General features: G+C 36.0%; 1 protein-coding gene across 7 annotated transcripts in view; it reads left to right on the top strand.

Moving 5' to 3' along the window:
* Positions 1-24,415, top strand: part of RBM27 (RNA binding motif protein 27) — a 61,026-nt gene that overhangs the window by 2,546 nt on the left and 34,065 nt on the right. For 5 of the 7 annotated variants that reach the window (XM_036425325.2, XM_045576462.1, XM_036425324.2 and 2 more), the window contains exons 2-8: positions 11,615-11,733; positions 15,365-15,489; positions 17,425-17,516; positions 18,177-18,370; positions 19,125-19,388; positions 19,991-20,284; positions 23,162-23,296. In XM_036425325.2, coding sequence (XP_036281218.1) covers positions 11,615-11,733; positions 15,365-15,489; positions 17,425-17,516; positions 18,177-18,370; positions 19,125-19,388; positions 19,991-20,284; positions 23,162-23,296 — 1,223 coding nt within the window. The remainder of the gene's footprint in view (positions 1-11,614; positions 11,734-15,364; positions 15,490-17,424; positions 17,517-18,176; positions 18,371-19,124; positions 19,389-19,990; positions 20,285-23,161; positions 23,297-24,415) is intronic. The other 2 variants (XM_036425326.2, XM_036425322.2) reach the window with 1 other exon arrangement.

The following is a 24,415-nucleotide window of genomic DNA, read 5'->3' as shown; positions in this document are numbered from 1 at the left end:
GTTCGTTGGTAGAGATCATTTTTAAAGTATTAAATGTATTAAAAATTTTTTAACTTATTTTTATTGATTTCAGAGAGGAAGGGAAAGGGAGAGAAAGATAGAAACATCAATGATGAGAGAGAATCATTGATAGGCCACCTTTTGCACACCCCACTCTGGGGACCGAGCCCACAACTCAGGCACGTGCCCTTGACCAGAATCGAACTCGGGACCCTTCAGTCCACAGGTCGACTTTATCCACTGAATAAGTTTTAAATGTGTTTTATGTCTTGGGGGTAGAAGGTGACAGGTTTTAATATTATAGTTAGTTGTGTGTTGTTTTTTAAAGCTCCCTAAAATGTTTTCACTCTGGATAGCTTTTGGTTTTTTTTTGTGTTGTTTTTTTGTGTGTGTGTGTGTGTGTGTGGTGTGTTTTTTTTCTTAATGTCAAAATTTAGTTTGAGTAGAAAGTTAAATTTCATAAGGGTCTTTCACTAGGCTTTTGTGGCTGTTTATATTGGTAAGTTTGTAGATACTTAGTAATTTTCATTGGTAAAAATTACCTTTCAAAATGAATATTTGAGTTTAGTTTCCTCATTTTTTTTTTTTCCAGTTTATGCTCAATTTAAAGCATACATCAGCCTAAACAGGTTTGGCTCAGTGGTTAGAGTGGCACCCTGCGGACTGAAAAGTCCCAGGTTCGATTCCGGTCAAGGGCATGTACATTGGTTGTGGGCACATTCCCAGTAGGGGGTGCGCAAGAGGCAGCTGATCGATGATTCTCATTGATGTTTCTACCTCTCTATCCCTCTCTCTTCCTTTCTGTAAAAAAAAAAAAAAAAAAATCAATAAAATATATATATATATATATATATATATATATATTTTTAAACATATTTTATTGATTTTGTACAGAGAAGAAGGGAGAGAGATAGAGAGTTAGAAACATCGATGAGAGAGTCATCGATCAGCTGCCTCTTGCACACCCCCTACTGGGGATATGCCCGCAACCAAGGTACATGCCCTTGACCGGAATCGAACCCGGGACCTTTCAGTCCCCAAGCCGACGCTCTATCCATTGAGCCAAACCAGTCTCGGCAAAATATATATATTTTAAAAGAAAAACTACTTTGTTTTAAAAAAATAAAAAATAAAGCACACATCATGTTTCTATCTATTCGCTTTAATTTTTGTTACTTTTTTTAGGATTAAAAAAGATATAGAATTAGTACAACTTGGACTTAATAATATAGAGACATTCATAAAATTAGAAAATAAGAATACTTTTTTTTTTTTTGTATGTTTTTTTTATTTCAAGAATACTTATTTTTAATTCACAGAAGTAATGGTTTTGGATGGAAGCACTATGAAGAAATAAATATAGATATCACATGTATTTTTCATTCTTAGTATGTTGTTATGGGAGATTTTTTTTTTTGTTTGTTTAGACATCCTAAAATGTAATAAATGATATGCTAAAGAGGGATGTATTTGTAAATTTACTTTTTGCATATTCCATGGTTGATTGGCATGTTGCTACAACATAGCATTTCAGAGCAGTTAAGTTTTCAGACAAACGTAGTTGCAGTGGATATGTTGGAATGGTACCGTGTGGCACATGATTTCCCATTGCACTTTGTTGTTTAACTTAATTTCCAGTTAACTAAATTTCTGAGAGTTTTTGAATCTTTAGGGGTTTTTAAGCATATTACAGCTTATCACTGGTAAAACAAAGGCATGTAACGGGGTATTTCTAAACCAATCCAGTTTACATGTGATCATTCCCTGTAGACAAGTTAATAATATCATGTGTTGTTAAGTGCTCATCTGTTACCTTCCATGTCATCTCTATTGCCTTCCAAATAGAGATGTGGGGACATATCTATTATTTGTATTAGAGGAAAGACAGAAGGAGGGAGCCTGGAAGAAATGGCTCTTTAACTGGCTGGGAAAAACCCAGTACCATTTTTGTTGGCATTAGTAAAGGGGAGAAAAAGCATATTAGTCAAGAAGTTTCTATCTCTCTTACTACTGCTGCATGAACAGACTGAATTCACAGATCTTGTTTGGGGGCCTCATCTTTCTTCACTTGAAAAATATGCTAAATATCCTAGTCATAGAGGCTATGTAGGGATTATGCACAACTAGAAGGTGCCGTGGTTTCTTTCTATCAGAAATAACTTCATTTTAAGTATGGGAACCCCTTAAAAAGTAAGGTCCTAAGTGAATGTGAGGGATAAATGAGTCACTGAAGAAATTCCTGCAAGTTTAGAAAAAGTTCAGGCAAGCATTTTTCAATAACACACATTCCTACCAAAAATGTCATTAATGGGGAATGTTTTAAGTTACTTATATATTATACATTAAATATATAAAAACATACGCAGTTCACTACTGCTTGTTTGGCTTATTGTAAAGATTAATCTTTTTAAAAAAGGGTTTGAAATACTTTTTGGAGATTTATACCTATCCATCCATCCATCCATCCATCCAATCATCCATCCTAGTAGAACATCATTATGTGAATGAGGCCATTTAATTTCTAGTTTTTGTGTCTCCAATTCACTGAGGGACTTCGGAGAAATTGTCTGACCTTTTTCTGTTAAACAGAGTTAATTTTATTAGCCTTTTACCTACCTCACAAACATGGTTTGAATATTAATGATGCAGACTTAGTGCTTTGTGTACATCTGAATCATTAAATATAAATGAAATTTCATGGTTTTGAAATATGAAAATATGCTAAACTTTCTGCAAAAATATTTTACTTACTAATGTTAAGACCACTGACTGCCAATTATAAAATAATAAACAGTCTATTGCATGACAGAGCTAGAGTCTCATTGCAGGCTGAATAGGCCATAGACTTAATGTGCATTTTCTGTGAGTACAGGCCATATGCACTTAGTGCATGTACTAGGAGATTGAATATATTGCCATCTCTGGTAGAAAAGGCAGCGGTAAGATTCAGAGACTGAGATTTTTTTGGTTCTTATTTATTGGTTCAGTGATCATGGGGGGGTATACTTTGGTTTAACTCTATAGAGTTTACATGCTGCTATCAAGTTAAACTCTGACTAGTAATCTCGGAAGTTGCTCAAACGGTAGGAAAAAATGATCATCTTGCAACTGTTAGACCTGACATCCCTGATAAATAAACTAGGGTGAAATGAGTATTTTGAAGATATGTTCTTAAGGTTGAGAAGTACTGATAATTTTCTAACATATACTTAGTGGCTTCAAAGAATTAGTTTGCCTTTAAAGTGCTGTGGGACTTGTTTAAGGAGACCATTCACTGTTTCATAGAAAAGGACATATTTTGATCCGAAGACTTATTGGCAAGTTTTGTTATAATAAGTTACGAACATACTTGTTCTTAGGTCTTTTGGTCTGCCTCCTTAATATGTCTGACTTCAATCTTCCTGGCCCAATTGCTATAGCCTAGAAGCCAGAAGTTGCTTTTATATCCCTGTTTCCTACCACTATCTTTCATTCACAGTGTGGTTACTTCATTATTAATCTCCCTTTTTAACCATTTGTTATTTTGTACTGTAATTATTTGTTTTCATACCCATCTCTCGGCTACTGTCTGGAGGGCAAAGTCTAGCTAAAAGTAATTCCATTACTTAGCAAGATGCTTGGCACTTAGTAAATATTCAGTAAATGTTTAAATGGATGCATATGCTCATGTAGATTTAGGTTGGTGGACAATTAGAAAAGTAAGATTTTAAAAAAATTGTCCTATTTTCTGGGTATACTTAGTTGGTGACTACTGCTCTAGAAGCCATAGTCCAAATATCAAAATGATGTTTGCAGCTGACAGATATATGTGTATATATATATATTCTCAAAAACAATCTATGGGTATTTCATTTTACATTGTATTCATTCATGAAAACCTTAATTAAGGGAAAGATGAAAGCTTCTATTTGAAAAGAAGTACCAATATTTGTGTTATCTATAATATGTGTTAACTTTTTTTTAGAACTTAATAGTTGTGCACACTGTTTGCTAAAATAAGTTCAGGTTTTACTTATTTTCCCACTACTGTCTTAAATACATTTTTATTGATTTCAGAGAGGAAGGGAGAGAGAGAGAGAGAGAGAGGAAGGGAGAGAGAGAGAGAGAGAGAGGGAGAGAGAGAGGGAGGGAGAGAGGGAGGGAGGGAGGGGGAGGAAGGGGGAGGGAGAGAGAGAGGGAGGGAGAGAGGGAGGGAGGGAGGGGGAGGAAGGGGGAGGGAAGGAGAGAGATAAAGCATCAATAAGAGAGAATCACTGATCAACTGCCTCCTGCATGCCCTGCACTGGGGATGGAGCTGCAACCTGAGCATGTGCCCTGACTGAATCGAACCCGTGACCTCTTGGTTCCAGGGTTGAAGCTCAGCCACTGAGGCACACTGGCTGGGCATCCACCACTGTCTTACCAAAGGAATAATCTGAATACAGATCTCGGGGGCAGACTTCTTTTTTTCTTTTTTTCTTTTTTTTTGGTAAAGTAATAAAAGCATTATTATATTACAGCAAATATAGAAAGGAGGGGAAAGAATAAAAATTTGGGATGTATTTATTTCCAGTTTCTCTTCAGTGTATGAACTTTCTTGTAGCTGTAATCGGATTCAAATACACCGTGTTTTATCTTGATTTCTCCAATTGACTTTACATCAAAAGTACTTTTTAATATTTGTGTATTGCTTTTTATAACCATCACTTTGTATGCCTAATCATAAAAATAGAAGGCTGATATGCAAATCATTGTCACACAGTGACACTTAACGACCGATCAGCAGGGACCTGATGCTGTGGAGTGCCTGGCTGGGTTGGGGGACCTCAGGCTGCGCCCCCTCCACCCCCCCGCCTGGCAGGGCTTGACAGGGGACCTGATGCTGTGCCCCCCCACCTGGAGGGGCTTGATGGGGGACCTGAGGCCGCCCCCCCCCCCAACCCAGTGGGACTTGACAGGGGTGGGGCTGGTGGGACTGGGTCTTGCCCAGTGGCAATGGGGCCAATCAGGTCTGGGTTTCAGATGATTTTGAAGCCTACATGCACGTGGATAGGCAGGTACTTGACTTTGGGTCCTGCGGGGCCCCTCAAACTGACAGGAGGAAGATTTTCATGTACATTGTACTAATTTTCTTTTATCTCTGACACTTCTGTTATAGAGAAAGGGCAAATAGCAATATTAAAATATTTCCTCTAATTCCCTTTTAATGTGCATGAATTTTGTGCACCGGGCCACTAGTCTATAATAATAAAAGCGTAATATGCTAATTAGACCAGACAGCTGAATGACTTTCCAGACATCCTTCCGGGTGACCTTCTGAATGAAATCAGGGCTGCAAGGGTCAAGCCTCTTGCACGAATTTCATGCATCGGGCCTCTAGTGTTTCATAAACATTAAACAATAAAAATGGTTACCTTGACTTTACCTTTTCTGTTAAAAATACTGCTACTTTTATACAATAAATGTATATGTTTTTAGTTTGTCTTAGGTAACAGTAATATTTCCTATATTTGACTTCATCCTGAGGCTAATTTCCCATAAGTACAATTACTATGCAAGTAAGAATGTGAACATTTTTTAATGGTTGTAGATACACATTAGGATCAGGAGGTCCTTTTCCCCTTGCCCCAATAGTATATTCATTAATTATCTCACCTCTGAAACAGAAACCACACAAAGTTAGAACTTAAAATTGAGCCCATATTCAGAAACATGTAGATTTTTTTCCTGAAAGTAAAAAAGGTTTAAGTAGTCCTGGCTTTTCCCTAGAACAAATAGACTATAGTGGTTTGTTAGCAGTGTTTCTTAGCTTGGGACCTAATGTAAGGAAGGATCTTTACTCTTAGGTTTTGGGATTGGGTATATATGTTTGAAATCTATAAAGCTGATGTACCAGCTCAGCAGATGTGTCATACCTGCAATGGAAATTTCATTAAGGAAGAGAAAGGCAAATTTGAGGTTTTTACAAGTAAGACATTTTTAGGATGATATTTCTGTTAACTTCCCCTGATAAAAATTAATCCTAATTGCTTTTTACTTTATTTTTTTAAAATATATTTTATTGATTTTTAACAGAGAGAAAGGGAAAAGGATAGAGAGCTAGAAACATCGATGAGAGAGAAACATCAATCAGCTGCCTCCTGCACACCCCCCACCGGGGATGTGCCCACAACCAACATACATGCCCTTGACCGGAATTGAACCCAGAACCCTTCAGTCTGCAGGCCGACGCTCTATCCACTAAGCCAAACCGGTTTTGGCTGCTTTTTATTTTTTAAATGACTTAAAGGTAGATTACTGAGACATGTTCTTAGAACATTACTATGTAAGATGTGAATTTAAGATCCTTATACATATATTTTTTTAACCATTGATTTTTGTTTTTTAAGAGAGTGGAAGGGAGGAAGGAGCAGAGAGACACACACACACATCAATTGGTTACCTCCCGCAGGCATCCCGACCCAACACTGAAGACCAAACCTGCAACTTACATATGTGCCCATGCCCTTGATCTGGAATCCAAGCCGAAACCCTTCGGTCCTCAGGCCAACACTCTGACCATTGAGCTTTGCTGGCCAGGGCTAAAGTCCTTATATCTGTATCTTCCATTAAACTTTAAGAACTTCTTTTGTTGTGTTGTTTTTTAATTGAAAGGAACTATCGGTTGAGATTTAGGATATATTAATTTAACATGTAGATATACATTAGAAAAGTGGCCCTTTCCAGTTTGGCTCGGTGGGTAGAGTGTCAGCCTGCAAACTGAAGAGTTCCAGGTTGGATTCCGGTGAAGGGCACATGTCTGGGTTGTGGGTTTGATCCCCAGTGTGGGGCTTGCAGGAGGCAGCCAATCAATGATTCTCTCTCATCATTGATGTTTCTGTCTCTCCCTCTCCCTTCCTCTTTGAAATCAATAAAAAAGTATTTTTTTAAAAAATGAAAAGTGTATGTGCTATGAAAAAGATTTTACTTGTGTGGAATTGCAGCTGAGTTTAATTCTATGGGTGTTCTGTCTTTCTAATCTTTAGTCTATCACTTAATTTGTCTATATGCAAATTTAATTATCGGAAAAATGAATAATTGATTATGCTGATCAGGCTTTTTAAAGATTCTAGGAGAATAGCAAATTTAGACAGTATTATTACCTTTTTAAATCTCTTTGTTATAATAGAATCCCCTTTTTGTCTAGAAATGTGTATGTCATAGGCATGGACCCAAAATTTTCATATCTGTTTTATTCCAAGATATGCTTGTTTCTACATGTAAGCAGAAATGAATTTTTATAAGCTTTGGTTACAAGTAAATAGCTGAACGGTTCACTTTTCCTAGGTATTACTTCTTGGGTAAGGGAAATAAGAGGTGGCCCTGCATTTGTTTTGTAATCTATTAAGGATCTTAGACATATGTGGATTTTTAAAAAAATATATTTTTTATTGATTTTTCACAGAGAGGAAGAGAGAGGGATAGAGAGTTAGAAACATCGATGAGAGAGAATCATCGATCAGCTGCCTCTTGCACAGCCCCCACTGGGGACGTGCCCGCAACCAAGGTACATGCCGCTGCCCAGAATCGAACCCGGGACCTTTCAGTCCGCAGGCCGACGCTCTATCCACTGAGCCAAACCGGTCCCGGCCATATGTGGATTTTTATGACACTCATTTGGATGTCTTGTTGGGCTACTATTAGCAAGCTACCATAGTTACTACAATATTGTCAGTTTTTAAAGTGTATATGGTAAGGGGTGGTGAATGAATAAGAAGAAACATAAAAATACAGAAAATTACAACATAAAATTCTCCAATGTGTTTCTCCATTCAATTGGTGTCAGTTGTTATTTCAGACTGGCAATTTTTCTCCATTAACAATTAGTTCACTCAGATTAAATATTTAGAATCTGTGTTCACTCTCTTTTATTGATGTTTTGTCTTTTTATGCTCTTTGACCTTCTCATCACTATTCATCCCAAGTTTTAGCACTGTCACATCAAAATGTATTTTATCAGAAGAGGCCTAACTCTGCATTTGTTTTTCAGAGTCTGAATAGTAAATATATGTATCGGGTCTAGTAATAATTAATGTCGTTTTTAACATTCGTTTAAAATCTTGCTTGGCGTTGACTTGTATTGACATAACCTTCAAACACGTGGTATCTACAGAACGTGTGAAGTGCAATTAACAAGTTTTGCTTGAAAAAGTTTGTGTTTGGTTTGGTTTTTGTTGCAAAACTAGGGCTAAGAAGATGGCGGATGAAGAGCATATTCGGCACTGCATGCTTTACGAGTTCCAATTAGGAAGAAAAGCCAGTGAGGCTGCAAAAAACATCTGTAGTGCTCTTGGTCAAGATGCAGTTAGCGCCAGAAAATGCCAGCGTTGGTTTGAGAAATTTCGCGAGGGAAATTTTTCGTTAGATGACAAGAGTGGTCGAGGCCATGTGTCCAATTTTGATCAAGAAGCTCTTCAAGCTCTTTTGGTGCAAAATCCTCAAATTACCCAACAAGAGCTTGCGACAACTTTAAATTGTTCACAAAAAACCATTTCCAATCAATTGCGTGCACTTGGCAAAGTCCAAAAGTTTGGAAAATGGGTTCCTCATGAGTTGACCGACAACAACCGTAATCAAAGAGTCACAATTTGCAGTTCGCTCCTCTCTTGTCAAAACCGTTTGCCGTTTTTAGAGCAAATTGTTACCGGAGATGAACAATGGGTGCTGTATGTTAATTTGAAAAGGCGGCCTCAATGGTTGGACAAAAATGAGGCTCCGCACGCAGCCCACGCCAAAACCTGACTTGCATGCGAAAAAAGTGATGTGTGTTTGGTGGAATTTTAAAGGAATTCTTCATTATGAACTTTTACCATCTAACCAAACCATTACAAGTGCAGTGTATAGTGCCCAATTGGAAAGGTTAGCCCAAGCTTTAAGAGAAAAAGAACCCGCGCTGATTAATCGGAAGGGCGTAATTCTTCACCACGATAACGCACGGCCGCATACTGCAAGAATCACTGCTGAAAAACTGCGCCAGTTGGAATGGGAAGTTCTCCCTCAACCTGCATATTCTCCTGATATTGCCCCTTCCGATTACCATTTGTTTCGTTCTTTGCAAAACTTTCTTCTTGGAAAAAAATTTAATAATGAAGAATGCCTCAAAAATGCATTGACCGAATTTTTTGCATCAAAATCACAAGAATTTTACAACAGAGGGATTAAAATGCTTCCTGAGCGTTGGGCACAAGTAGTAGAAAACAACGGCAACTATATTGTTGATTAAATTTTGTTGTATTGTTTAAATAAATTCGATTTTAAAAAGTATTAGAAAACGACATTAATTATTACTAGACCTAATATAAGGCATCTGTGTATGTTTAGCCCACCTAATTTATCCAGTAATCTGAATGTTTTGCCTGTTTTTCACTAGAACCCAAATATTATTACCCAGCATTATACTGTCAGGTTATGAGTCTCTCTAAAGCACATACATGTGTCAAACACAAGGCCCGCGGGCCAAATCCGTCCCGCCAGGCCTTGCAATGTGGCCCGCACCGCGCTGTCATCACTGCACTCCGCTGCGTTTCCATCACAATGACAGTTTATGACTGTTCAGTAAACCATTCGGCCCGCAATTTAGGCTGGATTTTAGATTTTGGCCCCTTCTCTGATTGAGTTCGACACCCCTACGTCTAAAGAGTCTCATAACACTAGAGAAAATAACATTGCCTCTTTATGCCATTTATTACTTATTTTTAAAAATCCTTTTCTTTTTGTGCTTAGAATATTTTTCTTATCGAGGATCTGAACTTTCTAAGTAAAGATAGAAATGTGATTCCCCCTTCCCATTTGAAAGTTAATTAGAATTATACTGATCAAACACCTTCCTGTTCTCAGGAGTGAAATTAAGTCTACCTACATATCTCTATCTTGAGGTATTTATGGAATAGCCAAAATGGGCATGTATGTGTAACATTTTTTTGAGGGTGGAAATGCTGTATATCCATTTTTAGAACTTAGCCATTTATATTTTTTACTTAAGAAAAATTGTAGCTTTCTTTTAAATTTCATACTTTTATTAATATGTAACTCATCATCTTTGAAAGTCTCTTCTAATACACTTTGATCCTTGTCCATAATTTATTTTTATTAGGTCTGAATTTTGTAAAATTGACAATCATTGTAATTTACTTCTTAGAACTTGGTGCATAAAGGTGCATAGATGTTTTAAAAACTTGCCTTTCCCACAAAATGTTAATAGTGGCAATGAAAACATTCTATTTTATTGAATTAAGAACTTTAAAAACATAGACTAGAAGGAAATAGAGGTGCTCATGCTTAGTGTTTCTTTTTTGTTGATCTCATAAAGTTGTTGGAAATATGACTTAAACTCTTGAGCTGGGTCTAACTTTCTGGTTGACAGTGGAAGCCCAAGGACTGTAGAATAAGGTTAGTTGATTGGAGAAATGTTTTATGGGGATATGATCACTTCGCTTGAATATTGACTTTCATTACTGTCGTTCTGAATTTTTTCATTTTACCTTTACAGCAACCCTATGAAGCCATACAATATAATGTGTTACTTAAGTGCACATTCATGAGGAAAATAGAATATTAAAAAATACATATATTTGCAACATAAAACTTTTAGTTTCATGTAATGTAAATTAAATGTTAAGTCTGACAGATTGCTGTATGTCAGGAGTTGGCAACTCAAGGATCATGTGCTGCCCTGGCATCGGAGATACTTCAGGTTGTCAACGTCAGGTTACTACTAAGTAAGGGGGAAAAGTGAAGTAGGTAAAGGTTATCTCTGTTGCCCCCCCCACCACTTTCTTAACCTTTCTGTTCTGACTCCCAGATATGTTCTCTCTTGTTTATAGCAGCTAAAGTGTTTGCCAGTAATATTTAAGGTGCCAAACTTATATTCTCACTTTTAAAAAATATATTTTATTGATTTTGTACAGAGAGGAAGGGAGAGAGAGAGAGAGAGTTAGAAACATCGATGAGAGAGTCATCGATCAGCTGCGTCTTCCACACCCCCTACTGGGGATATGCCCGCAACCAAGGTACATGCCCTTGACTGGAATCAAACCCGGGTCCCTTCAGTCCCCAAGCCGACTCTCTATCCATTGAGCTAAACCGGTCTCGGCTATTTCTCACTTTTAAAAATAAAAGATCCTTAAGTACTCACTGAGATGATTAACACTGGAGTTGATCTCCATTTTTGGATGCTGGTGCCTGGGTTATAGGTACTGGGGGAAATTGTTCTGTTACTTTCCCTCCTCCTCCCTCATTGGTCCCATGGAACAGATGGTTCCAAAAGACATTGACTGTTTCTATAGGCTGGGAGTCAAGCTGAAGCTAAGGGTCAGTTTTCACTTTTTTCTTATTACCATTGAGAAAGCAAATAAATATAGATTTAGTTAAAAATTCTGGGTATAATTAGAACATTGAAAGTAGGAGACAAACTATTTTATGAAAATAAGCAGAAAAGGAAATTTACTTGCACTACCTGTATGCTGTGAGTTATAATAGTCCCCTGTGTTTGCAGTCACTTTAAAGTTTTTAGCTTTTCAAAATAGGGATGACTTCATTAATGATACCCATTTGAAAAAATTGTTTAACATTTTTTTATATTTTCTTATCTAACTAGATGTGATGCTGACCCTTCAGCCTTAGCCAACTACGTTGTTGCACTGGTCAAGAAGGACAAACCTGAGAAAGAATTGAAAGCCTTCTGTGCTGATCAACTTGACGTCTTTTTACAAAAAGGTAATTATTATGGACCTTTTGTTACATATTTAAGATTTTCAGTTTAAAACTTATTGATAAAACCTTGAACATAGAAGCTTGAAAGGAAAGAAATAATCAGGGTCCTTTTATACTTGAAAATATATCCACTCATGCCTAATTATTTATCATGTATTTTGGCAGAACTGTTTTTTCCTTTCTTTTCCTTCTCGGTTTCTTTCTTATGTTGAGGCACTGGTAACTAATGCTTTTTTAGTCCTTTGCTGCTTGTGACAGATCCTACTTGATGGTAGGGGGTGGGTAACATTTGAAGGATATTGAAGCTGTTTATTCTTAGTGTTTATTAAGATAATGAAGCTTTCTGTTGTGTTTTTTATTTTTCCCTCTTGGCTAGGGGTGTTTTATATCCAAGAAGAGGTGACATGTTCTTCTCTTTGTGCCTTTAACTTCTCATCTTCTTACCAAAGTATTTTCCATAATCCACAGAGATTCCTGGAGTCTTCCCCTGCTGATTTTCTGACCTAATTTTCTACCTGTCCCCCTTACTATTTATTCTAGTCACATCGACTAATGTGCTGTTTTTGTCAACATGGCAAACATATCCCCAATTCAGGGCTTTTGAATTCTTTACCCTTCCTTGAAACATGATTTCTTCCCGTTTGGTTTTTGGTCTCTTCTTAAATGTCATCTTAAAGCAGCCATTTTCAACCTTTTTCATCTCACGGCACTCAAACTACTAAAATTCTGTGGCACACCCAAAAATAAATTTTTGCTCATCTGACCAAAAAAATAGGTGTAATTTTGATGATACCTATTACATTAGACGGCTATAGTTGGGTTGGCTGTTGTCATTTTTATATTTGACAATCTAAGGAAAAAGAGGTCAGTGTCTCTGGCTAAATAGTCAGGTGTTGCATATTTTGAAAAAATGCTGTCTTAGAGTAGTTTCCCCTGAATGTACAGTATATCCCATGCCCCTAGACACTCTTTCTAACCTTGTTTGGTTATTTTTTTTTCATGGCATTTGTTATTCCCTGTCACGTTGTATGTTGATTTGCCTGTTTATATATGTCTCTCCTCCCCAACCCTGTTTTGTCTTTTCCTTCGTGGAGGAAAGAGTTGGAACCTACAGTACCTGTCACGTAGGAGATATTCAATAAATATTGTTGAATAGATGGACAGGAATGTGGATAACGCACAGTTATTGGTTCATCTAGCTGTTGGTGGTGGGAAGTCATCCTTTAACTCAAATATTTACTGAGAAAGAAAAGATAGTGATTGTGGCCTCTCAATCTAAAACACAGTAATTCCTCCCTAGTACAGATGGGAGGATGAGTATTTTTTTTTCTAAATATATTAATTTATATTATTCAGTTTCCATTAAAGACAAATCATGTAAAATGTAGGGCGATGAAAAAATAAGTAAAACATTGCAAAGACATTAGAGGTAACAGGCGAATATATCTTTAGGTATCTAAGAATTCCTTGTTGCAAAAGCTTTAAAGATTTTTAGTAACTTTTTAAAAAATTAGAAAAGCAATACATGTGAGGGAGAATTTTAAAGAACATTTTTAAAAGGAGAGCAAAATAATTGCCATAAACTTGCAACCAGAGAGAAAATCACTGATCATAAAAATAAAGCTTTTGAAAGGTTTGATTAATTTATTTTCTTAAAATTATGTGTACAATTGCCCTGACTGTTTGGCTCAATGTATAGAGCGTCGGCCTGCGGACTGAGAGGTTCCAGGTTCAATTCCGGTCAGGGACATGTACCTTAGTTGCAGGCATATCCCCAGTGGGAGGTGTGCAGGATGCAACTGGTTGATGTTTCCTTCTCATCGAAGTTTCTAACTCTCTACCACTCTCCTTTCTTCTCTGTAAAAAAATCAATAAAATATACTTTAAAAAATTATGTGTACAATTAACAAGAGATAATAGTTTTATAATAAGAAAAATAGTTACCACACAAATTAGTAGCATAAAGATGCTTTTTGAAGGGAAATTAATTAGATACTTTAGAAACAGCTGATTATGTAAAATGTGTAATAATTACAGTGTAAGCAGGGTTTATGTTGTACTTTTTAAAAAATTTCTTGATTTTGAGAGAGAGGGAGGAAGGGAAAGAGAAACATCAGTTTGTTGTTCCACACATTTATGCATTCATTGGTTCATTCTTTTTAAAATAATTCTTCATTGTTGAAAGTATTACATATATCCCCCTTTTCCCCCCATTAACCTCCTTCAACCCTCCCCAGGCCTTCAGCACTCTATTGTTTGTGTCCATGGGTTATACATATATACATACAGGCTTTTGGTTGCTTACCTCCCCCCACCTTTCCTATGAGATTTCGCACGCTGTTCCATTGGTTCATTCTTGTATGTTCCCTGACCTGGGATCAAACCCGCAATCTTGGCATGTTAGGATAACGTTCTAACCAACTGAGCTATCTGGCCAGGGTATTGTGTTGTACTTTTATTTTTAATATTTTTATCGATTTTTAGAGAGAGAGGAAGGGAAATGAAAGGGAGAGAAACATAGATCAGTTGCCTCCTGAACACCCCCTACGAGGGATCAAGCCTGCAACCTGGGCATGTATTGAACTGGCAAGCTTTCTGTGTACGGAACAATGCTCAACCAACTGAGCTACACTGGCCAGTGCTGTGTTGTACCTTTTAAAAATATGTATATATTTTTTTTCTGGATTTCAGAAAGAGGAAGGGTGAGGGAGGAAGAGAGAGAGAGAGAGAGAGAGAAACATCAATGAGAGAGAATCATCGATCAGCTGCCTCTTGCAAAACCTCACCAGGAATCAAGCCCACAACCCAGGCATGTGCTCTGACCAGGATTTGAACCATAACCTCCTGGTTCATAAGTCGATGCTCAACCACAGAGCTACACCGGCTGGGCTGTTGTACTTTTCATACACCCTTTTTCCTTAGGATAGGATCCCTGAAAGTTATTTGACTCAAGAAATTTGATTTGAATAACAAATACTTTGACATTTATGTTTTTAATACATTTATTTGGTTCTCCCAGCTTGAAAAAGTTTCAAGTAGAGCTGCCTTTAAGTAAAATACAAAAAGATACTTTCATATAATTTTCATGCCACCATTTATTTTTTCAACTGATATAAAATATTTTAAATTTAATTTTTGAGTAGGCAGTATATTTAATCCAACAATATAAAGGTATACTGTGAAAAGTCTCACCTGTTCATCTGCTCTCTTCCCACCTCCAGTACACATTTTTTGTGTTCTTTCATCAGTTTTTATGCAAATATAAACATATAAATGTTTATTGTAACTTTGAGATCTGATTATCAGTACTCATTCTTTTTATATTTGTTCTGCATTCTGTTGTATGTCTGCCATATAATTTGTTTAACTAGTTTCTTATTCACAGAGATTCGGATTGTTTCCAGTCGTTTATTATATTGTACTCAAATAATCTTGTATATATGTCTTTTTTTTTTTTACATGTGCAAACATATAAAAGCCTAGAAAGTAGAATTCTCTCCCAAAAAAGGTTAGACTTATTTTAAGTCCCAACAACAGTATATGAGATGTCCCATTTACCTCAGATTTGACAATAGAATGTGTTGTAAGATTTTTGGTTTCTGTTTATATAACATATATTATTTGTCTTCCTTAGAAACTTCAGGTTTTGTGGATAAACTATTTGAAAGCCTCTATACTAAGAACTACCTTCCGCCTTTGGAACCAGTTAAGCCTGAGCCAAAACCATTAGTCCAAGAAAAAGAAGAAATTAAAGAAGAGGTAATGCAGTTTTCTTTTGTTTCGGGGGCATCTTATGCCCCGTTACCAGTATTATTCTTAGTTGGAAGTTGATCTCTTTAGAAGTAGTAGAAATTTGTTGGGTTTGGGCATGGTGCAGTCTTTTTTAGGGCTTCTTAGTTCCTCGAACTTAAAGTATTGGAAGAATTTCAGATAGCTTGTTTAGAGATCCAAGAAATATTTTAGTAATATTGAGGAATTCAGAGAAATCTTATCCAGTGATTTTTAGAAAAATGAAACTTCATTAAATATCGAGTCTTAATTAAAGGAAAATTACTAATGAAACCTCAAGAGAACTCATTAGGTTATACATTTTCACATAAATAGAGAAAATATTCCCTCTTTTAACCACACAACTTTTAAATAATATAATCGTAAATGTCATTCATAGGAAAGAAAAGGAATGTTTACACAATATTGAGATATAAAACGTGATTATAGATGGTTTGAATTGAATCAAGGAAGAAATTTTACAAAGTTCACATGTGATTCTTTTTATGTGTAGATAACAGTTTTACGATAAGAATATAAGTTTTAAAATCAAGCTGCATGAGTTAAAGTAGTAGTAGCTTTAAACAAAGCTACTTAGCTGCTCATTTGCATATCAGCAAAATGATGATCATAGTAGTATATACTTATCTCTTTGAGGATTAAATGAGATTTTATGTGTGTGCACACATCCTAGTCCAATGCCTGGCACATAAGTGTTGGTTATTATACAGAAATGTTTTCCAACTTCTGTTTTTATTAATAATTATTTAATGAAATTTTTATTTGAGAATAATTTTAAACATATGAAAATTATAAGTATAGTACCACAAACACCCATATACCATTTACCTAGATTCATCTGTTGAAAGTTTGCCTCACTTTCTTTATATAGACTCAGAATTATTTTCTTCTGAATATTTGGGATTAAGTCAGGTGTATGATGACCCTTGACCTCTAAATAATAGTGTATATTTTATAAGAATAAGGGTATTTTCTTAACTAGCTATAGTACCATTATTAGTGTCAGTAAATTTAACATCAATAAAATACTGGAATCTACTGTCTGTATTCCAGTTTTGTCAGTGGACCAACAATGTCCTTTTATTATAGCTCGTGTTTTTTCCTCTTCAGTACAGGATCATTCTAAGGATCACATATTGCATTTAGTTGTCATTTCTGATATATTTTTAAATGCTAGGATGATTCAACATTAAAAGAAAACAAAATAAAATACTTCTTTAAGATCCATTGAGATTACTATGCTTTTTAAATTTTTGGCTTATGCCCTTTAATTGTCACATAAAATCTTTAAAAGAGGCTCTTGGTATGTTTTTTCAAGTAATGGAAATAGGAAGATATTTTCTTTTGTACTTGGTAGAGTATAACTTTGTTGATTGCATCCCAGTGGAATAATATATCATCTTTATTTCCTGTGAATTGGTAGGATGATTTTTAAACCTAATCTAATGATTATACAGTGTTCTTGCCAGTACCATATGGTTGCCATATTGTGGCTGCCATTTTTATAGCATTCATTAACTTTTTGTTCCTGTAACCTTTTCTATGAAATATACCTAAAGTTCTCCTTAAATGAATTATAATTAGGAAAACACAAATCATTTTACTATACAATGCTTAGAAATAGAGATTTGCTATTTCTGCTGTTTGAATTTAAAGAATGGATTTTTGTTTTCCTTCTACATTGCTATTTTCTACCTTAAATTAACACTTAAAAATTAACATATTGCTGGTAATGCAATTTCAGCATCTTTTTATTTCTGTTTCCGAACTTTTTTGGGTATGATGTGACCTTAGTATTCCACTTTATTTATTTGTGCCCTCTTTATGCCAGTAAGATTGTCATCAGGTGGATGTGTTTTGTATTTTGTAGGCCTGTTCTTGTTTCTAATGAGTGTTTTCATATAGGTATTTCAGGAGCCAGCAGAGGAAGAACGAGATGGCAGAAAAAAGAAATATCCTAGTCCCCAGAAGACTCGTTCAGAATCGAGTGAACGAAGGTTTGTATATATTTTTAATTAGGAGGATATTGATAACTCACTTCAATTACATTACAATGGCATTAAAGAGATTTTTTAAATATGAACTGACCCATCTCTCTCTCTCTCTCTCTCTGAACTGATTAAAGGAAAAGTTACCTTTCTTCCTTCCATTCTCTTTTTTTGTCTTTGTCTTCCTTTTATAAACAAGCATCATTATATGCTTTCCTCAAGAGCTCAGGGGTGAGAGCAGTCTCCTTAGAGAATAATAATGAAATGTTCCATTTGGTTAGGGGTGCTTAATATTAAAATCATCCACAGCATTTTATATTAAAATTAGTGCATTTTATATTTTGAGTCATCAGCCTACCATCAAAAAATTAGTCTTTGTTTAGGAAAACTTTGTTTTGAGCCTTTTTTCTTTTCTAGTTTTAAATATCTGTGTTTTTTTTTCCTTCCACCCCTTCTCATACTTTGGGTTCACCTCTTTTTTTTACTTCTCTCCACCCAGTGTTCTTGAGGGAATGCAGTTTCTTTTTATATAGTGGACTAGAGAAATTTGTAGTGGTCTTACAGCTTTCTAAAAAGCATTTGTATTATGAATTTTGATGCATCAAAGAGGACATTTCATAATACTTAGTTTCTATATCTACATATGGCTTTTATATCTGTGTATTATAGGACACGTGAGAAGAAAAGAGAAGATGGCAAGTGGAGAGACTACGATAGGTACTTTGAACGGAATGAATTGTACCGTGAGAAGTATGATTGGAGAAGAGGCAGGAGTAAAAGCCGGAGTAAGAGCCGAGGCCTGAGTCGAAGTCGAAGCCGAAGTAGGGGGCGCAGCAAAGACCGGGATCCAAATAGGAATGTTGGTGAGTAGAGACTTCTTCCTAAAGACTTCACAGTTGCTTATCTTCCTATATCACGAGAGTACCCGAACTTCTCTTAAAGGCAAATGTACCTTTGTTATGTCTGTGCAGTGTAAAATCTGTAATTGTCTCCAAAAATTTAATATTGATTTTGTTAAAAAGATAAGGCTCTTTTCTTGGGTTAGTGTCAAAGGAGTGTGACTCAAAAGACATTATTCATAAATGTATAATAGTTATGTGCATGTCTAGATTTAAGTCATCTTGTATAATTGAAACAAATGTCCTTTAATCAACAAAGCTATCGCTGGAGGAAAAGGATTGCTGGCCCCTGCCCTCTTCCCCTTCTTCTCTCCAAAAAGAATTGATTTGCTTTAAGGTTGCCTAGAGGTTATAAAATTAAAAAAAAAAATTAAGTATATTATTGGGATCCTAGCCACTGATTTCCTTGGATGTCGTTTTGGAAATCAATTCTTGAATAGCATTTTTATTAAATATCAGCAGAGAAGCTGGCCTGTCTTTATTATGTATTGGTATTGATGATATAAAAGATAGTTTTACATAAGTTATTGGTCAAAATAATGTCACATCGTTGATGTTCCTGCTTTTAGGGTATAGTAATAATGAAAACACTTTTAAATAACAATAGCTCAGTAAATTTACTTTATTATTCTCCTTTCCTAATTTTTAAGTGAAAGTACCCATGCGTTTAAAGAATAAATGTCTGATCTTATTTTTTATTTTTACTTTGTTTCTAAAGCAGAGCACAGGGAAAGATCCAAGTTTAAGAGTGAAAGGAATGACTTGGAGAGTTCATATGTGCCTGTGTCCGCACCGCCTCCAAACTCTTCGGAGCAGTATTCCTCTGGGGCCCAGTCTATTCCCAGCACTGTTACTGTGATTGCACCTGCGCACCACTCTGAAAACACCACAGAGAGTTGGTCTAATTACTATAACAATCATAGCTCTTCCAATTCTTTTGGTCGAAACCCACCACCAAAGAGGCGATGCAGAGATTATGATGGTAAAAATTCTCTTTTTATGCTGTACCCAAAAATACTAGTAAAGCAGATGTTGCTCATATTGTATATCTTTTCATTGTAGTTCAGATTTTATTAAAAGGGATGAATAAGGTGAATCTCTTCTGGCATATGCTTATTTACTTGTTTGATTTAGTAGTTTTGGCTCTTATTAACAGGATGTTCAAATTTGACCCTTTGTCTTTTGTTGTTCTTGTTACTTCAAACACTAACTTGAAAAACACTAGGAATTATACTTTCTCACAACCAATGGAAAAAATATCCGTGTAAGGATTAATAACAGCAACAACAAATCCGAATTTTTATTGTGAAAATTTCATAGCAAATGCATTAATGGTGGCCAGTAGCCTTTTCTTGACTCTATCTGCTGACTCAACAAATCATAGTGTTATCGTGTAGAAAGCAGAGTACACCTGCCCTGACCTTGGGAGATATAGGATGATTAACAGAACAACACTTAAGAAGAATTTAGACTCTTTAGAGAAAAAACACTTTATAAATCAGATTGATGAGTGTTTCAGGGACTTGTTTTTTTTTCCTGAATTCTAGGTAGATCATCATAAGATTCTTTTTTTTCTTTTTACAGAAAGAGGATTTTGTGTACTTGGTGACCTTTGTCAGTTTGATCATGGAAATGATCCCCTGGTTGTTGATGAAGTTGCTCTGCCAAGCATGATTCCTTTCCCTCCACCTCCTCCTGGGCTTCCTCCTCCACCACCTCCTGGCATGTTAATGCCTCCAATGCCAGGCCCAGGCCCTGGTCCTGGCCCTGGTCCAGGCCCAGGCCCAGGCCCAGGTCCAGGTCCTGGCCACAATATGAGACTTCCTGTTCCCCAAGGACATGGCCAGCCTCCACCTTCTGTTGTGCTTCCCATACCAAGTAAGTATATGTTCATTGACTGTTTATTGCAGAATTGTATTTCACATCCATCCCTTTCGGCTTACGTGACACTGCATTTAAAGGTTTTGGCCGAAACAGGTTTGGCTCAGTGGATAGGGTGTCGGCCTGCAGGCTGAAAGGTCCCGGGTTCAATTCTGATCGGGGGCATGTACCTTGGTTGCGGGCACATCTCCAGTGGGGGGTGTGCAGGAGGCAGTTGATTGATGTTTCCCTCTCATCGATGTTTCTAGCTTTCTATCCCTCTCTCTTCCTCTCTGTAAAAAATCAATAAAATATATATTTAAAAAAAAGATAGTTTTTGAAAAGTGAATTATAGAATTTAGGATATATTCTTATAATTAAAATGCTGTTTCCTTTTTTTCATCTATTGTTGCATTGCATTATTTGTAGCACCTCTAACTGTAAATATCAGTAGTGGCCTATATTTATCTGCAGTGAAAATCTTGCTAGTTGATAGCATCTTAAGAAAGCCAGTGTTTTGAAGATGTCAGAAAAAATAACACACCAATAGCCCTGGCTGGTGTGGCTTAGTTGGTTGGACTGTTGTCCTATGTATTGCAAAATCTCAGGTTCCATTTTTGGTCAGGGCACTTATGTAGGTTCCGGATTTAGTCTCTTGTTGGGGTGTGTAAGGAAGACTACTGGTCAATGTCTTTTGTCTCACATTGATGTTTTTCTCGCTCTTCCTCCTCTTTAAAATAAAAAAATAAATAAAAAAAAAGAACATGTCAGTATAATGAAATTTCCTTGTCTTTAAAGAAAATTTCTTCAAGAATCTTGAAATAATTTCAAAAACATTTTATTATGGAAAATTTCAAATATACACAGAGGTAGAATAATATATGTTCCATATGCACTGTTAATCCTATTTCAGTGGATTATCAATATTCATCTCTTTTTGTTTCATCTCCCCTCTCCCCCCCACATTTCTTTTGGCTTCTTAGTTGTTGCTGGAGTAAATGTCAAGTGTTATATCATTTTACCAGTATATATGTCAGTATATATGTCAGTATCATTTTACCAGTATATATGAATCTCTTCACTGAAAGGACTGTTTTTGTTTTGTTTTTTTTTAATAAGCAAATAATGTTCTATTATCACATATACCAAAATTAATATTAAGAAATGTTTGAGAATGATCATCTAAAAAATCTTAGCAATTGCTAATTTATTAGAAACAGAAATAAGACTTAACTTTTCTAGTATAATTGAAAAGATAATGGAGTAGTTTACATGTATGCAAGTGTATAAGAAAATATATACTTGATGACATTTAACATTGCTAGCAGATTGCAAAATTATTATTTTTTGATAAATGATTGCCATTCAATTTAAGTGGTAGTTTTTAAAATTTTCTTTTTATTTATAATTCTTACCTGAGGACATGCTTTTATTAGATTTTAGAGAGAGAAGGAGGAAGGGAGGGAGTGAAGGAGGGAGGAAGGAAGGGGGAGGGGAGAGAGAGAGAGAGATCAGTTGCCTCTCCCATGACCAGATATTGAACCCATAACCCTTTTTTTTTTTTTTTTTTTTTTTGTATGGGACGATGCTCCAACTAACTGAGCCACACTGGCCAGGGCTACCTTGTATTTTTGAAATTATAATAGAAGTTGCAAAAATACTTTAGCATGATTCTGTATATCCCTCACCTAGTTTTTCTGCAGCTATGTTCTTTATAGAACATATTTCATTAAAATTGCTAAAGGTTTTGAAACATTTAATGCATAGATTTGGTCAATAAAAATATGGAGAGGGAAGGTAGGGGTGGGTGGGTGGGTGGGTGGAACAGATCAACAAAAGAACTTGTATGCCTCTATGCATTACCTATGCCCACAGACAATAGTGTGGTGAAGGCCTGGGTCGGGTGGCGGTGGGCTAGAAGGGATATGTGGGAGTGGGAGGGAGGGACAGATGCAATACTTTCAATAATGAAGATTTAAAAACAAAAAGTAATATGGTCCTTTTAATTCAGCATTTGTGAATATTTATTGTCACATAAATGGTATACTTGTATAGTTCAACTTGATGCTATTCCCAGGTAAGATAGCATCTTTATGTTTAGAAATTCTCAAAAGTTATCTCCCTGAACTTTTTAAAAGTTAAATCCAAGACTGTCATTTCCCCCCAATATTGTGCTAGAACAAATTTAAGGAAACAGAAAAGTTGAAAGAACTATATACTGCCTGGCTGGTGTGGCTCAGTGGTTGAACATTAACCTATGAACCAGGAGGCCATGATTTGATTCCCAATCAAGGCACAGGCTCAGTCCCCAATAGAGGGCATGCAAGAGGCAGCTGATTTCCTTCCTTCCTTCCTTCCTTCCTTCCTTCCTTCCTTCCTTCCTTCCTTCCTTCCTTCCTTCCTTCCTATCTTTTTATTGGTATCAGAGAGGAAGGGAGAGGTGAGAGAGAGAGACAGAGAGAGAAACATCAATGATTAGAGGGAATCATTGATCGGCTGTCTCCTGCACACCCCTTACTGCACATGTGTCAAACACAAGGCCCGCGGGCCAAATCCGTCCCGCCAGGCCTTGCAATGTGGCCCGCACCGCGCTGTCATCACTGCACTCCGCTGCGTTTCCATCACAATGACAGTTTATGACTGTTCAGTAAACCATTCGGCCCGCAATTTAGGCTGGATTTTAGATTTTGGCCCCTTCTCTGATTGAGTTCGACACCCCTACACTGGGATCAAGCCCACAACCCAGGCATGTGCCTTTGACCAGAGTCGAATCTGGGACCCTTCAGTTCGCAGGCTGACGCTCTTTTACTGAGCCAGACCAGCTAGGGCTATAGTGAGTATTTTTATTAGTTAGGAAATATTAATGCTGTGATTTTTACTTTTTGCTATCCATAGGACCACCCATAACACAGTCAAGCTTAATAAATAACCGTGACCAGCCTGGGTCAAGTGCAGTGCCCAATCTTGCACCAGTGGGAGCAAGACTACCTCCTCCTTTACCCCAGAACCTCCTTTATACAGTATCAGAACGTAAGTAAAAATTGTTTGATTTAAAATTGCTCAGTAAATAGAAGCCAATTTTTTTTTTCATATCAGTGTTATACTTTTTAAAATTCAGTTAATTTATATTTTTATGGATTGTGCTATATAAAATTGTATTTGTATTTTCAGGGTAGTTTACTATGTGGGTATATTATATAGCTGGATTTTAATTTGTGTATGGGAAGCAACCAGTTGATCTGTCTCTTACATCAATGTTTCTCTTTCTCTCTTCCTCCCCCTCCCCTCTCTCCTTTTCACTCTGAAAAGCAATGGAAAAAATATCCTCAGGTGAGGATTAACAAAACAAAAAAATTTTTTTAGTGTAATATTACTTTTCAGTCATACTTTTTAAATGTCTTTCTATTCAGTTGATTTAAAAATCATTTTTGTCTTTTAATAAAATTGCCTTTGTGAATTAATTCAAGTTTATTTTTATAAATACTGTAATCAATAATTTCAAAAAATTAGTTTGCTTCAGTTCAAATGTAGTAAAAAGGTATATATGTATGTTTGCATTGTAATAAAGAACTTGAACTATGCTCAAAGCTTAGCAAATTGAGAAAGTTTAAATTATGGATATTTTATTATCATAAAAATTGACATGAAAAGTCACAGCAGAGAAAATAGTATAAATGAAAAACAGCGTAACAAACAGTATTTATTGTAGTTGTGAAAATTATGTCAATAGGGACCCAAAGTAAACAGAAAAATAAAATCTGGACTTTTTTGAGGTAAAAATAGGACTATGCTTAATGCTAGCTACATACTGAGAATATATTGATTAATAAATGATTTGCCTGGTCTGCGTGGCTCAGTGGTTGAGCATTGACCAATAAACCAAGACGATAAGGTTCAATTCCGGTCAGGATACATACCTGGGTTGTGGGCTTGATCCCCAGAATGGGGTATATACGAGGCAGCCAATAAATGGTTCTTGCTCATCATTGATGTTTCTACCTCTCTTTCTCTCTCTTTTCCTCTCTGAAATCAATAGAAGTATATATTTTTTTTTTTAAAAAAAAGAAAGAAACGATTTTTCTTTTAGGAAGCAAAAAATATAATGGAAAGAAATAAGTAAAAACAACAAAACTCAAAACCATTTACAGT

Source organism: Pipistrellus kuhlii, unplaced genomic scaffold (assembly GCF_014108245.1).
Source record: "Pipistrellus kuhlii isolate mPipKuh1 unplaced genomic scaffold, mPipKuh1.p scaffold_m20_p_8, whole genome shotgun sequence".
Taxonomy (NCBI): Eukaryota; Metazoa; Chordata; class Mammalia; order Chiroptera; family Vespertilionidae; genus Pipistrellus; species Pipistrellus kuhlii.
This window is presented reverse-complemented; position numbering and strand designations above follow the sequence as displayed.